The sequence below is a fragment of the Sinocyclocheilus rhinocerous genome, unplaced genomic scaffold, assembly GCF_001515625.1.
Source record: "Sinocyclocheilus rhinocerous isolate Xijiao unplaced genomic scaffold, SAMN03320098_v1.1 scaffold1564, whole genome shotgun sequence".
NCBI lineage: Eukaryota > Metazoa > Chordata > Actinopteri > Cypriniformes > Cyprinidae > Sinocyclocheilus > Sinocyclocheilus rhinocerous.
This window is the reverse complement of record NW_015638982.1, coordinates 355,129-372,165: the sequence shown is the minus strand read 5'-3', so window position 1 is coordinate 372,165 and position 17,037 is coordinate 355,129. Positions and strand designations below refer to the sequence as shown.

The following is a 17,037-nucleotide window of genomic DNA, read 5'->3' as shown; positions in this document are numbered from 1 at the left end:
TTGTTTTCTGTCTGTCTGTCTATCTATCTATCTATCTATCTATCGTTCTATCGTTGTATCTTTCTGTTTTGCTTTTCTAGTTAAAAAAAGTGATAATAGTGAATGTTGCATTTTAATTCTACTACTTTACAGTTAACATTTAAAATGCAGTTCTGCATCCTGTTTGCTTGTTCAATTCAAATTCTAATTCAGGAACCGAATTGGAATTTAAAAAGGCATTTTCAATGAAAATTTGGCACCAACCCCTGTTGTAGACATGTATAAAAATAGATTAATATTGTCTTTCAATGCCTTATTTAGAACTGTGAGACTTTAAGTTGTCTCTTAGTGTGTGTTTGTAGCATTTATGTAAGTTCACAATACTGTAATCAGTATTTTGTTGTGTTCATATCTGTTACTTTAAGTGGCATGTGTGTTTATGTTTGTGGTACAGAGTGTAAATAAGGACTCTCTCACCCTCCCTCCCTCCCTCCCTCCCTCTTTCTCTCTCTCTCTCTTTCTCTCTCTCTCTCTTTTGCTCTCTCTCTCTCTCGCTCTCATCTGTCGCTTTAAGGAAGCATGGGGCAGGTTTAATTTTTTAACGCTGCAGTCCAGCAGCCAGCGACAAAAAGAGAGAGAGAGAACAGAAGAGGGGGGAGGGAATAGAGGAATGAGAGGGGTGTGTGTGAGGACATGAAGAGAAGGAGGGATTTTGAGTGATCGGAAAAGAAGGAGGGTTCTGAGTGACAGAGAGGGAGGGCAGAAAAAAGGTAAGGGGAGGGTTTACAAAGGGATGGAAAGAGAGAACGAGGGAGTAAAGCAAAGCATGTTGCCAGTGTTGGCTCCGGAACTCACTGTGAGCGGGGACGGGAGGGAGGGAGAGCAAAAGAGAGACTGAGAGTCACACATTCACACACTCTCTCAATCACTCTCATACACACACACACATAAACTCTCACATTCTCGCACAGATTCAGAGGTGCCTTGCTGAAGAGACCTTGTTACACACGCCTGCAGGGATGAGAATACTTTAAGCAGTGAAAACTGGGCTAAAACTGAAGACAGGAGCGCTGGAACAGACCCGACAGCTCATGAGGACCTTCTTCAAACGGGACCTTCACAGCATGTGAAGCCGGACGAACAGATATGTGCACCATCCATCCTTAACATTCCTTCGTTTCATCCCTCCATCCGTGCCTCCCTCCTACCTCTCCTCTCAAGTGGTGTGAAGGACACGGAGCTACGAGTTCCTCAGTGCTCTCTGCCTGGTTGCCTTACGGGAGTCTGGGGAGGCTTGGTGCTCCCCTTCGCTCTCCTGCGCTCTCACTCGTTCATGAATGTCACCTCTATCTGCGGAAGCCCTTGGAATTTACAAACACTCTCTCGGGAGCTTGGGGAGAGAGAGCAAAGGGGGATGTCAGAAGGGCTGAGAAGGGAGAGAACTTACGATTCCTTTCATCCTTATCCATCTGATCATCCACAGACATGAAGTCCAGAGTTGACGACACCAGTTCTTGACTTTTACTCAGTGTGTCTGTCTTTGTTTTTGGTGTTTTTGCAGTCGGAATCAGGTAATGGAGTTTCTCTAAGATTGTCTCAGGATATTGTTCCTTTTCTCAGTAGGATCTGTATTTTAGTTCGTTTTATGCATCCCTCGATCTTCTCCGTTTTACGAGGATCTCACTGATATGTGGAGCCGTGCGGATAAAGCGATTGGACAATTTATGCCTTTTTTCTGAACTCGCAGAATGATTTCTGATCCGGGTGATTTCTGAAGATCGATCCCACACTAAAAGGTGGAAGGGAAGTGAGAGACCAGGGCTTCTGGGGGCTCAGAGCTTCAGGGATAGAGTCGGATGGAGGGTATGGTGGTGCTGTGATGGCTCACTTATCTTCCAGAATTCCAGTACGTTTCCATGGATCATCAGCTGCCACTTTTCCAGTCCGTATGCTGTGCAACGAGACCTGAAATACAACAAACAATCCCAACAACGACAGCTGCCGTTCATCAGAATCACAACACCAGGAATTCTGCATTCCAGGGACTGTTTTGATAGCCAAAGAAACAAATAAAGTTTATTGTGAACTTCACAACTGTTTTGCCCCACCCCCTTACCCCTCTTAAACCAAGCCCCTTTTTGTTCCCTACCAAGTTGTGACGCATTCTCCCCTTGGTTATTGTGGGAGACCCCGCTGTTCTCCAAACATCTGCTGTCTCCTGCTCCTGTCCTCCGTGGCCCTGGGTGATCGGACAGGTGGGCGGCCCACTGACGCCCTCTGCGCCCTACGGGTGAGCCGGGCACAGCAAAATGGCTGCCCTCGCCAGCTCACTGATCCGGCAGCGCAGGGAAGTCAAGGACCCCCAGGCCAACCGACAGATCTCCACCAAACGCAAGCCTTGCCCCAAGAGCAACAAGTCGCTCTGCCAGAAACAGATCCTCATCCTCATCTCCAAAGTCCGGCTTTGTGGCAGTCGAGGAAGAAAACTAGAAAAAAGACCCGGTGAGTTGCCCAAAACAACTTCTAAAAAAACCAATCTTCAAACCTTCTGTCTTGCTTCAAATACGCAGAGTTCTGCTATAATCTAAGTCTGTCGACTTCCGTTGAGTTCAAATAGTGAGGGTGGCATTAGCAAATAGGTTTGACATGGACATAAGAAGTAATCTCTTTGAGTTATGGCATGTTTGCTGATGAATGATTGGTTTTGAAAGACCTATGGGATCATGGGAGTTCAAAAATAAGGCTGTTTAGGTGGCATATAAAATATAGTGTCAGTTAAGTGTCATTGTTGACTGTTCAGAAAGTATGAACTGATTAAAACAAAACCGATCTGGGTTCTCGTTGCTGCTGGTATGACATTCAACAAACAAAACAAATCATTTACTCACCCTTATGTAATTTCAAATTCTGTATGGCTTTCTTTCTTCTGTGGAAAACAAAAGAAGGTAGTTGGACAATATTCTTCCTTTTTTCATCCATACATTAAAAGTCAGTGGGGTTCAATGTTGTTTTGAACCCAACTGACTTTCACTGTATGGATAAAAACAGTTGAAACATTGTTCAAAATGACATGAGGGTGAGTAAATGATGAATTTTTTGGGTGAACTGTCCCTTTAAGAATGGATATTTCCACTGTATATCACAGTGTGTATGAGTGAATGTGATCCTTGAGACTTTGAAGGTTGACTATCGTCTAGTCTCTACTGAAGAGCGTGTGTCGATATAGTGAGTTTATGTTGTCTGGGACCCAGAGCTGCACGGCGCTTTGTAATCGTCCTGATCATTTCGCTGCATGTCTCTGTACCGCTTTTGACAACACCTGTTAATTTACGATCACCGACGAACATGATACACACCGCGATCCTTCACACGCACATAAAAACGTCACAGTCTCATTTACAATGAGCGGTTCCAGTCTTTCCCTCCCTTCTGTCCCCCCACCCACCACTAGAAGCCATGTGTTTGTGAGTGTCTCTGTGTGTGTTTGTGCGGGGGTCATATGTTTACATAATTAACCCCAATGAGACATTTACCCTGTCTGAATAAATCATTCAATTGAAGAGGCAGATAACATGTAGGAATTGTGGCTTAACATATCATGGGATAACAAAATCAGACTCGCATCAAACTGTTTTTGTGTGTCTTAATCTTTCCTGAGGGATCATTATGCATTTTGCAGTCTTTTTTCCTTTATTGAGTAGAGTCAAGTTAGCTTTCTAAAGCTGCATTTCATGTAAATATGTTTTTATGCATAAAACTACATTTTGCCCCCTGCATATTTTTATTAACATTTGGAAATTTTGCACATTAACTGTTTTCGCCCTTGACAGCACGGAGGACAGTAGAGTTTGATAAAGGAGGCAACTGCTAAATTTATGTTTACATTTTTCATTTATCTGATGCTTTTGACTAACCAAAGCATTTTAACTTTATGAGTCACAATATTATGTATAAGCTACATGAGTATGCAATCTAAATTAGAAGGGAAATCCAGAAAAGAGAAAAAGTGAAGTTTATTTATTTATAATTATGATATTAAACATCATTATGATATTTATGATTTTAAACATGAGGTATAGAAAGTGCTTTTGTTTGTGGTTCAATAAATGTGATTTCGCGGCATGTACTTGACTTCGAGACCCCTCTGGCTTTCTGGTTAAAAGATGGGAAGGGATTACCCAGTAAATGGGTAATTTAAAAAAAAAAAAAAAAAAACTTTATTTTTTAGTGCAAAGTACAATACTTTGCATGGCCTGAAGGAACATTAAATGCAGATTTTTAAAACAGAACAATGAGCTCCCCATGGTGCATTTCAAACAGAGATAATAACAGTCTGAAGAACTGCCTTGTGAATATTTGCGTCTGTGCTTATGTTGCTTATGTAGAAGTACAGGTGAGACCTGGGTTTTTCTCACTAGGGCTGATTTTGGACCAGCACTGAGTGCCATATATAAGAGTTATTTTAGATACTTAAGCGGGTTGTGGGAAATACTTGGGATATAGTGGGATTTCTATTTTGCTTGTTAAAATCATTACAAAATATGCTGAAAATAAAATTAAATAGCAACGTGCATTTTATAATGGTGATTTTTAATAATATTAATGATAATCCTGATGAAGGGATGGTTGAGCCTTTCTGATGGGACTTTGGGATACCTAAGACAGGAAAGGTTGGGAAATACTGAACTAGATCCAGTCATTCACAAATCCACTCTCTTGAGGGTCCCATCCTTTCTTAGGGCCCAGCTGTGCACGCCACTACGGTGGGATATTTATGACAAATGTATCCCAAGTAAATCACAGTAATCACCATGGAAACCATAGTCCCGTAACACGGCATCTGCTGCCGCAAAGTGCCTCACGCCAAGTGATAATTACATCTATGAAAAATGGTGGCGGTTGGTGGTATTTGGCGCAGTAAAGTAAGAAATGTTTTCTGTCAGTTTGGGGTGTATGTATAGCTTGGGCTGCTGCAGTAAAGCTCACATCCTGTGCTTTTGTTATACTAACGGTGACTGGATGATTTTGCTTGCCTTTTGATGGAGAGGATCAGAGAGAGAGAGAGCACTTATATAGTGTTGGCTCCTCAAAAGCACACTTTTGCCTGTCAGCACAAAACTAGAGAGAGAGCTGCTTAGTACGTACTTCATGGAGTGCTGTCTGCTTCTGTAGTTCCCTTTCCTTCTCTGATTCTGAATGAGAGTATTTTACACAAACTTCAAATCATCTTACATTTTATTTCTACTGTCTAATTCTGTCCTATTCTGTCTTATATCTCTCAGGCTACAGTTTTGGGTTGACCGTTAAATAAAGTTTACCTTGATTAAATAATTAGCTGTTGGGGTAAGATGTTGTGGCTTAGAGGAATGATTCTTGTTTTCAATCCAAGGGGTGAAATTGACATTTTTACATCATATCAGAAATTTATATCAGAAAATGTGGCACATTTTGATTTGGTCCACATTTTATTTTTGGTCCTGGGGTAATATAGTGTATATAAGTATAGATATATTTTAGCTAATATAATATAATATAATATAATAATATAACACTTTATTTTAAGGTGTCCTTGTTACACGTTACATGTAATTACTATAGTATTAGCACAAAATTTAGCATAATTACATGCAATAATCCTAAACCAAACCCTAATCCTAAACCTAACCCTAGTAAGTACATGTTGTTAATTAATATTATTCAGTACTTAAATGTATAATTACACCGTAACAATTTTAATTTACCTTAAAATGAAGTGTAACCTAATATTATATAATATAATACTTAGTAATAATTAAATTATAAATAATAGCACTAATATAATAACATAATATTAGTACTGAGTATTAAATCTAAAGTACTAGTATTTAATATGGTTAATTTTTTTTATGTTGCAGCTGAATGTCTTTTTCTCTTCTGTGTAGCTCTTTGTGGGATCTGCCACTCTGAATATCTTTTTTAAAATGCCATCAACACAGAAAAGTGGCTAAGTTTTAGCACACTTCCTGATCTTTTCACTTAGACCTTATCAGTTTGAGTGGCACATTTCAACCTGGATTGTATTGTGATCCAGTCACAAAGTAATGCAGGCTTGCAAAGAGGTTGTTAATTTGGAATGAAGGCGGTAAAACCATATTTATTATATTATATTATATTATATTATATTATATTATATTTTTATTTAATTATATATCTTTATATATAAATATATAAAGAGATGCACATCTAGATAGACTTTAAAGTCGAATGATATTGACTGTATGACAGATTAAATCAGCATCAATGTTCCTGAAGTGTTGTGTCAGGTGAGATTAACAGACATTAATGACCACCGATCACCAATCACAAAAGCCCACTCAGCATTACACACACACACACAGCCTGAGCTATGAGTTCATTTGTCTTTTTTAAATAGTGAATGAGATTTTAATCAGGAAACTTGAAGCAAACTGTAATGATGCAAAGTGTCCTAATCAGAGACTGAATACACACACACACACACATACACATACATTCTTCACCCGGACAAGCTAAATATGATGTTTGTGCAAAGGTTATCCTTTCAGCTCAAGAATGTGTGTGTGTGTGTGTGTGTGTGTGTGTGTTAGGTGACAGGAGGACAACTAGCAATTGATAACGGATATTTGTATGCGTTGCGATGTTTGCAGATCATTGGAGCACTTCATTGTTACTGGGTGATTCATTCGTCCGCACAGTCTGCCTCTTATTAACAACCTCTGATTCATCAATAACACTCTCCTGTCCTGCTCTCCTCTTTTCATTCATCTCTTTTCCAACACTCTCCTACCCAGAACCGTTGCCACACTCTCCCTCTGTCTCATTATCTTAGAGCCTAGCATCTCTTCTTATTGTGTGAGCCTGTCCTCTTGTTCATGCTTTCCTGTGTTTTCTCTCTCCGCTTTCTTTCTTTAAGTCTAAAGTTGTAATGATGTCGGCTGGGTAGGGCCGTTTGTCTCATGTTGACAGTGGCACGGACACTCATTGTGAGTGTATAATGGGGAAGTTGCCTGCACTGTTTCTGGGCTATTGTCCTGCTGTTATGGGGCAACTGTAGACTACTGCCTTCAAGCTCATTAAACTGTGTTTGTATGTGGATATAATTCTTTCTCCTTGGCTGTTAGCAGCCCAGGTGACAACATGTATTCACCTTCTGTCTTTCTCTTTTCTGTACTCAGTTGTGTGCTCGCAGATTAGCAGCTTTACTATAATGAAGTGTTTTGTTTAACTGTGTTTGGCTAAAGAAGCACTTAAGGCCTGTTCACGCCAAGAACTGTAGGATAACTATAACGATAACTATATTAACATCCACACAACGCAGTACAACAATGTTCTGTTTAAGTGCGTGCTGCAGTTTTGTCGTCTGTAGCTTTAAATGTGATTGTTTTTTATCATTCATCAGCTCTGAAAGTGATTCCAAGGAAATCGTTCCTCTGTACCAATATTGTTGTAATGTGGACTGTAATGATTTTGAAAAACCATATCTTCATCTTTAATGTTATAGTTATCATCCTTAGTGTGAACGGGTCTTTGGTCATCATATTTTTACCTGATTTATATGAATAATACAGTGACTTCTGTGAATTTACAAGCGTCACACATCTAAAATCTCCCATGAGGTATGTGATAGAAGAATATTAGATGACAGTCCTTCATAAAAGGACTCTAATATGCCATAATGTATAGCCTATAGTGTACGTTTATGGGATTTGGTGGTGTTTTATTGAATAGTGCTGTTAAATCTGTTATTGGAGCATGTATAAATGTTAATGCTGGCCTGAAACTCTACAGCATCCATCATAAGCTCTGCTGTTTGATAGATAGTGTTTCCTCTTCCTCTTTATTTCTTTCTGTCACTGTTTTCTCCATCCCAGGATAGTGGTAGGTCACTGCCTCACACTTTGTTTTATATTGATTGAGTGCTAGATGTTTTTTATCAGGCACATGTAAATTATACTGGGGAATCAGAGTCTGGGTGACCTCCTATCTTTGGAGAGCTTCTCATAAAAATGTGTGTGTGTTGTAGTTGTTTAAATGTGTGTCGTGGTTATTTGTTGTTGTAAATTTAGTTTACTACAAATCAAATTAAGTTGCAAGAAAGAGCCTCTGAAATGTAATCTTTAAAGAAGTTAAGGCTGGTGTGCTTATTTGACATTTATCCATTATATCCATAAGTTTCTGTCTATAAAAATGTCCTTTTCTTATTAGACAAATGTGGTTTTAAAAGGATAGTCCACCCAAAAATGATTCAAAGATTTCAAACAAATTCTGTCATCATTTACTCGCCCTTGTGTTGTTCCTTGTATTTTGATTTTTTTTTAAACTGTTTAACTTGTACAGTGAGTGTCAACAAGGTACAAAAGTCATTGCACTCCACTCACTGACTTTCATTATGTATAGAACAAAGAGAGAGTGATAGTTCTCATTATATCTTATAGTATTTCATGTTCTGCAGAAGAAAGAAAGTCATAAAGGTTTGGAACTAAATGAGAGTAAATGAAATTATTTTTGGACATAGATTAGCTAGCTAGACACTTACAAACTGGTCAACGACAGCAACCAAGAGCCTCATCAATTAAAAAGTGACAAATGCTGGAAATATTACAATGTGCAACCACTAAAGTCAGCATAGCAGCTCTGCACCATATGGTGAGTATAATTTCTTTATACTGTATATCACAATTTTTTGAATTTATTGAAAATAGGGATCAACCAAAATGTTTCAGATCAATTATTAAAGGCAATTTTCTTTTTGACACTATTATTGATTGGGCAGTTCAATTTTGCACACAAATATCACCGACAATTATATTAGCAGATTCAATTGATGAATTTGTGTTTTGGTAAATTTATGCTTGACAGCCAATGTACCTGGTGATGTAGTTGTTTGTCAGTTAATCTAGAATTCAATTGCAAAATGTGGTGAGTTTACCGTTTACCAGTTGCAGGTTGATAGTATAATATACTACAAAACACATGAATTACATTCTGATGCAAATGTTTCTATTTTCCATGTAAGGGAGGGTCAAGGTTATGGTGGTTCTTATAGCTGTTATGAGAGTGGGTTGAATGTATGCCTTGAGATCTCTGGCTGGTTAAAAGCATTATTGTGCTGGCGATAACCACATAATCTATGCAGCCAATGAGAGATGTGAATTCTGGGGGCACCCAGACGAGAGCCAATCATGATTTTGTCTGAGCTATAAATAAAATATAAAAATTAAAACATTTATATTTTCTCATTTTATTTGTATTATCTTATTATTTTAGTGGATTGAATAAGTAGGCCTACGTTTTGGGCTAAATTCATTTCTATTATATTTAAGCCCCATCCTCGCGAGCCGCGACTCATCACCATTCTTAACTTGTCGCGATAGCCTACATGAGAGGACTCTCTTTTCATTATTTTCCCGCTTTAGCAAGTTAACTGAATAATGGAAATTCGTTGTATTTTTTAATAAACCTGCAAATAAAAATGTGGTGGACTGAGTCACTGCTGGCTGAATTGGACAGGCGATTTTCACATGAAGCGTTGGCCTCGAGTTTGGCATGTGAAGCTGTATTCAGAAAAACGGCACCAGTCCTCTACTAAGCATGAATGCCTTAAGCTTCACCCTCGGCTTGTGACAGCTGAAGTGGATCGTGTGAAATGTGCGATCGCATCACCGATCACTCTTGAGAAACTTATAGATGAAGTAGGCTACGGAAGGACAAATATCCAAACTTTTTCAGACTACTGCAGCTTGCACTCACGCTGCCCTTTGGTTCGGCTACATCAGAAATAAGTTTCTCAGTTATGAGAAGAATAAGAAACTTGCTCTGATTAGAGCCTGCGCCGGCTGCACGGGCCTCAAATAGCCCGGCCCGTGTCCGACAGCTTCTCCCAAAACAGCCTACAGTAGGGGAGACCGGGGATGATAGTAACACTTTTTGTTTGAGGGTCAGTAACTTAGTGGTTGTTCATGCTAGACCTCTCAAACTTTGATACATTGTAGCCACATTTGTCTACTACAAATAAAACTCACTTGAACTTGTACTACACAATCACAGATTATGTGAGTTAATGTCAAATACAAAGAGTTCTGTTGTTACAACCTACCCCACTACTGGGGTGAGTTGTAACACTAGCTGGGGATAGATGTAACAATAAGAGGTAATTTGGTGAAACAATATCCACACTTTCCAGATTATGCAAGAACTTTATTGAAGAACAAAAATGAACAATTTAAACTAACAAAAATATTCTAGAACTTTAAACTCAAGACTATAACAAAGTTTTAATGAACTGTTACAACTATCCCCACCCCAAGCAGCCATTACATAGCTAACTCTTTTATCATGTGGGTTTAAAGTTAGCATTAATGTCTAGCATCAAATTAAACAAGATAAATGGCTATTTAAGATTATGTAAGTCAAATTTTTTTTATCTACATTACAATGAATGCTAGGCAAAAAATAATCTTATAAAAAAATTACTTTCTTACCTGAAAATCACTTTTTTGGTGATAAAATTCACAATCTTGCTCACAGACACATGCCACTTCTCCTGTTAGCTCAAAATGGAGATGGGGGTGTATGATATGGATGACATCACCATAGGTTGTTTCTGATTGGTCAAACTGACAGTGTTACAACTAACCCCATGTTACAACACTCCCCGGTCTCCCCTATACTACTGTTTCAGCTATTACAATAGTTCAGTTTTGTATGTAATGACAAAGTGATTATATTTCGTTTCGTTTTTTATTTACGTTAATTTAGAAAAACGTTTGGAGCATTTTTTTGGTTCGTTAAATATAAGTTTTTGTTTTTAAAGTAACATCCAAAAGTGACCAGCGGCAGACAGTGAGCCATTTTTTTCAGTGGATACGCCGTCATTTTTGCTCATAAAGGTAAGAGAAATACATAATTTGTAACTGTAAAGGGTCTACTATTATTTGTGTGCACTCACAACATCAACAAAACGTTGTGCTTTTATAAAATAAAGAAAACAAACATGATGCGCTTCCTGCCGTCTCGTCTTTGAATAGGAGCGCTTCACAAAAATGAACCGAAACTCAGCGAATACAGGTGCATCTCAATAAATTAGAATGTCGTGGAAAAGTTCATTTATTTCAGTAATTCAACTCAAATTGTGAAACGTATACTCGGTTCGGGAGATTCTGGACTCCCGTCGCCGTGGTGGTCGTTTGGAATACTTAGTGGATTGGGAGGGCTACGGACCTGAGGAACGGTCCTGGATTCCACGAGATGACATCCTTGATCCAGCTCTCCTCACTGAATTCCACGAATCCCATCCTGACCGACCAGCACCCCGAGGAAGAGGCCGGCCACCACGGCGGCGGGGTCCGCGGCCCTCAGGAGCAGGCCGTGGGGGAGGGGGTACTGTCACGGATGAGCCAGGCTCTCTCACCTCCCAATCACAACGTGCACCTTCCCTGGAATTCTAACTGGACACACCTGCTCGTCATCACTAATCACCTCCCTATATAAACGCACACCTCACCTCCACTCATCGTCTGGTCTCACATTGAGCAACGGACTCATTCCTATTCTCCCTTGCGATATTCATCGACTCCCGGACTTTTCGTCTCCTACCTTCCTGGATTCCTCTCCTCTTCACAGCGCCCCCGATCTCCCAACCTGCAAAGTACAGGACAGTATTATTACTACCTCTCCTTCTGTTTCTACAATCCATTGCTGCATTGCTCATCTGTTTGCTCATTCACTCCCTGCTGTTAATAAACGGTTCAAACTGACCATCATCTTTCTGAGTCGTTCTGTTACAGAAGACCAGACCACCAAAGAACATACAGCAGGATGAGCACCCCGGATCCGTTTCAGGAGATCGTGGATGCTCTCGAACGAGCACTCACGGCACCCTCCACCGCTACCACGGGCAACACTCCTTCTCCCCCAGTCGCCTCCAGTCCCGTGGCCAATCCAGCGCCCTACTCTGGCTCGGCGGAGGATTGCAATGGCTTCCTCTTGCAGTGTTCACTGGTGTTTGAGATGCAGCCCCATCGTTTCACCACGGATCGGGGAAAAATTTCTTTCATTATTTCTCTGTTATCAGGACGAGCTCTCCAATGGGCGGAAACAATTTGGATGCAAGGTGGTCCAGCAACCCAGTCATTAGATTATTTCATTAACCATTTCCGTGAGGTATTTGGTCATTCCACTGACTACTCATCTGTTAGTGAAAAACTCTATCACCTAAAACAAGGCAAAATGTCTATTCAAGATTACTCTCTGAAATTTCGCACATTAGCAGCTGCTAGTGGCTGGAACGAGCGCTCTCTCCTGACCACATACCGTCAAGGTTTGAATCCCCAACTGCGGCTGCATCTCGCCACCTATAGTGACACCATTGGATTAGAGAGATTCATCCTAACTGCCAACCAAGTATCCAACAGAATACAACAATGTCATGAAGAACTCCGGGTTACTCCTCCCTACCAGCCAGAGCAGGAGAGTGCTCCAGAACCCATGCAACTTGGCAACACCCGACTTCCGTTCACGGAGCGGCAGAGGAGGCTGGCCCAGGGTCTCTGTCTATACTGTGGAACAGCTGGACATGCTATCATTTCATGTCCCATTCGCCCCCCACGACCTGTGGTGAGTGTTATCCAGGAACCTTTTGTCGATAAAGTTCCACTCACTACTTTGGTACATATTTCTGTCTTTGATAATTCCCTCTCTCTCTCAGCACTCCTCGACTCAGCTGGAAACTTCATCTCGGGGAACCTCTGCCGCCAGCTCAGGCTTCAAAGGACAGCCATCCAAAACCACTACCAGGTTCAATCAATAATCGGTAAACCCCTTTGTCAACGTGATGTAAGATTCAAAGTGGGACCTCTGCTGCTTCGAGTTGGGACTTGTCATCAGGAAAGCATTCACCTACTGGTTCTGGAGCACTCCACCGCGGACATCATACTGGGTCGCCCTTGGCTCAACCAAGACCAGCCTGAAATATACGGGAAAACTGGAGAGGTCCTGAAGTGGGGTGATCAATGCTTTCCGGAATGTTTCCCTACGCTACCCCTCAACCGTCCATCACCCCGTCCAGTGCTACCAGTCTGCACCACATCCATCGAGAGTCCCCTAGAGAAACAATCCGTAAATATACCCACCTGCTACGCCCCCTTTAGTGACGTGTTCTGTCCCAAAAGGGCGACCCAGCTTCCACCACATTGGCCATGGGACTGTGTGATTGACCTCATACCAGGTGCGCCAGTGCCCCGTGGTAGAATCTTTCCACTCTCCATACCTGAGCAGAAGGCCATGGAGGAGTACATTGAGGAGGCTCTCCACCAGGGTTATATTCGACCATCCAAGTCCCCTGCTGCTTCGAGCTTCTACTTCGTGGCCAAGAAGGATGGAGGCTTGCGGTCGTGCATAGATTACAGAATCCTTAACAGCAGTACAGTCAATTTCCTCTACCCACTTCCCCTCGTCCCAGCTGCATTGGAACAACTACGTGGAGCCACCAGGTTCACCAAGTTGGACCTCCGCAGCGCCTACAACCTCATCCGGATACGTGAGGGGGACGAGTGGAAAACCACCTTCGTGACTCCAACCGGCCACTACGAATATCTGGTAATGCCGTATGGATTGGTCAATGCCCCCTCCGTATTCCAAGACTTCATGCATGAGGTACTACGGGATTTCCTCCACAAGTTTGTGTTGATATACATAGATGACATCTTGGTGTATTCCCGGAGTGGCCCTCTCACCTCCCAATCACAACGCGCACCTTCCCCGGAATTCTAACTGGACACACCTGCTCGTCATCACTAATCATCTCTCTATATAAACGCACACCTCACCTCCACTCATCGTCTGGTCTCACATTGAGCAATGGACTCATTCCTATTCTCTCTTGCGATAGTCATCGACTCCCGGAATTTTCGTCTCATACCTTCCTGGATTCATCTCCTCTTCACAGCGTCCCCGATCTCCCAACCTGCAAAGTACAGGACAGTATTATTACTATCTCTCTTGCGGTCTCTACAATCCATTGCTGCATTGCTCATCTGTTTGCTCATTCACTCCCTGCTGTTAATAAATGGTTTAAACTGACCATCATCTTTCTGAGTCGTTCTATTACAGAAGACCAGACCCTCAAAGAACATACAGCAGGATGAGCGCACCGGATCCGTTTCAGGAGATCGAGGACGCTCTCAAACGAGCACTCACGGCACCCTCCACCGCTACCGCGGGCAACACCACTCCTTCTCCCCCAGTCGCCTCCAGTCCCGTGGCCAATCCAGCGCCCTACTCTGGCTCGGCGGAGGATTGCAATGGCTTCCTCTTGCAGTGTTCACTGGTGTTTGAGATGCAGCCCCATCGTTTCACCACGGATCGGGGAAACATTTATTTCATCATTTCTCTGTTATCAGGACGAGCTCTCCAATGGGTGGAGACAATTTGGATGCAAGGTGGTCCAGCAACCCAGTCATTAGATTATTTCATTACCCATTTCCGTGAGGTATTTGGTCATTCCACTGACTACTCATCTGTTAGTGAAAAACTCTATCACCTAAAACAAGGCAAAATGTCTATTCAAGATTACTCTTTGAAATTTCGCACGTTAGCAGCTGCTAGTGGCTGGAACGAGCGCTCTCTCCTGACCACATACCGTCAAGGTTTGAATCCCCAACTGCGGCTGCATCTCGCCACCTATAGTGACACCATTGGATTAGAGAGATTCATCCTAACTGCCAACCAAGTATCCAACAGAATACAACAATGTCATGAAGAACTCCGGGTTACTCCTCCCTGCCAGCCAGAGCATGAGAGTGCTCCAGAACCCATGCAACTTGGCAACACCCGACTTCCGTTCACGGAGCGGCAGAGGAGGCTGGCCCAGGGTCTCTGTCTATACTGTGGAACAGCTGGACATGCTATCATTTCATGTCCCATTCGCCCCCCACGACCTGTGGTGAGTGTTATCCAGGAACCTTTTGTCGATAAAGTTCCACTCACTACTTTGGTACATATTTCTGTCTTTGATAATTCCCTCTCTCTCTCAGCACTCCTCGACTCTGGGTCAGCTGGAAACTTCATCTCGGGGAACCTCTGCAGCCAGCTCAGGCTTCAAAGGACAGCCATCCAAAACCACTACCAGGTTCAATCAATAATCGGTAAACCCCTTTGTCAACGTGATGTAAGATTCAAAGTGGGACCTCTGCTGCTTCGCCTCTCAAGCATTCGAGAAGCTCAAAGAGACCGCATCGCTCGCATCGCTCCTCGTTCATCCGGATCCCTCAAGACCCTTTGTGGTGGAGGTTGATGCCTCTGTCGGAGCTGCGAATATCTGGTAATGCCGTATGGATTGGTCAATGCCCCCTCCGTATTCCAAGACTTCATGCATGAGGTACTCCGGGATTTCCTCCACAAGTTCGTGTTGGTATACATAGATGACATCTTGGTGTATTCCCGGAGTATGGCTGAACATCGCCAGCACGTTGCGGAGGTCCTCCAGCGCCTGAGAGACTTCAATCTGTTCCTGAAAGCGGAGAAGTGCTCGTTCCACCGGTCCTCAGTGCCCTTCCTAGGATACATCATCAGTGAGCATGGTCTCCATAACCTACCGACCTGGCCACAAAAATATACGGGCAGATGCCCTGTCGCGACTCTATGCTCCAGCTGACACTTCTCCCACTACTGAGACCATTCTTCCTCAAAAGATCTTCACCTGTCCAATTCAGTGGTCCACTACCCCGGAAGTATCCTCCGCCAATACTCCCTCTGCTACTCCGCCGGGGTGCCCTCCTGATCGTCTGTATATTCCACCATCTCAACGTACCACCATAATCCAATCAGTTCACTCATCCTTGGGCACTGGCCACCCAGGGGCCAATGTGACTCTCTCGCTGCTACACAACCGCTTCTGGTGGCTGGGCATGGCACGTGACGTTAGGAGGTTTGTCCAAGGCTGTAAGGAATGCGCCATCTCCAAGAGCCCAATCCGGATCCCTCAAGACCCTTTGTGGTGGAGGTTGATGCCTCTACCAATGGCGTCGGAGCTGTGCTGTCTCAACAGCATGGGGACTCAACCAAACTCCTGCCATGTGCCTTCTTTTCCCAAAAACTCACCCCGGCGGAGTGTAACTATGACATCGGGAATAGAGAGTTACTTGCCATCAAACTCACCCTGGAAGAGTGGAGGCATTGGCTGGAGGGAGCTGCACATCCTTTCATCATGTACACGACCTGTGGTGAGTGTTATCCAGGAACCTTTTGTCGATAAAGTTCCACTCACTACTTTGGTACATATTTCTGTCTTTGATAATTCCCTCTCTCTCTCAGCACTCCTCGACTCAGCTGGAAACTTCATCTCGGGGAACCTCTGCCGCCAGCTCAGGCTTCAAAGGACAGCCATCCAAAACCACTACCAGGTTCAATCAATAATCGGTAAACCCCTTTGTCAACTTGATGTAAGATTCAAAGTGGGACCTCTGCTGCTTCGAGTTGGGACTTGTCATCAGGAAAGCATTCACCTACTGGTTCTGGAGCACTCCACCGCGGACATCATACTGGGTCGCCCTTGGCTCAACCAAGACCAGCCTGAAATATACGGGAAAACTGGAGAGGTCCTGAAGTGGGGTGATCAATGCTTTCCGGAATGTTTCCCTACGCTACCCCTCAACCGTCCATCACCCCATCCAGTGCTACTGGTCTGCACCACGTCCATCGAGAGTCCCCTAGAGAAACAATCCGTAAACATACCCACCTGCTACGCCCCCTTTAGTGACGTGTTCTGTCCCAAAAGGGCGACCCAGCTTCCACCACATCGGCCATGGGACTGTGCGATTGACCTCATACCAGGTGCGCCAGTGCCCCGTGGTAGAATCTTTCCACTCTCCATACCTGAGCAGAAGGCCATGGAGGAGTACATTGAGGAGGCTCTCCACCAGGGTTATATTCGACCATCCAAGTCCCCTGCTGCTTCGAGCTTCTACTTCGTGGCCAAGAAGGATGGAGGCTTGCGGTCGTGCATAGATTACAGAATCCTTAACAGCAGTACAGTCAATTTCC

General features: G+C 43.0%; 1 protein-coding gene across 1 annotated transcript in view; it reads left to right on the top strand.

The window, feature by feature from the left end:
• Window positions 1-706: 706 nt before the first annotated feature.
• LOC107750771 (fibroblast growth factor 11-like) overlaps window positions 707-17,037 on the top strand; it is a 65,645-nt gene continuing 49,314 nt past the window's right edge. Inside the window, exon 1 of the mRNA XM_016566295.1 lies at window positions 707-2,481. Within this exon, the coding sequence (XP_016421781.1) occupies window positions 2,289-2,481 (193 nt within the window). The 5' untranslated portion in view covers window positions 707-2,288. The remainder of the gene's footprint in view (window positions 2,482-17,037) is intronic.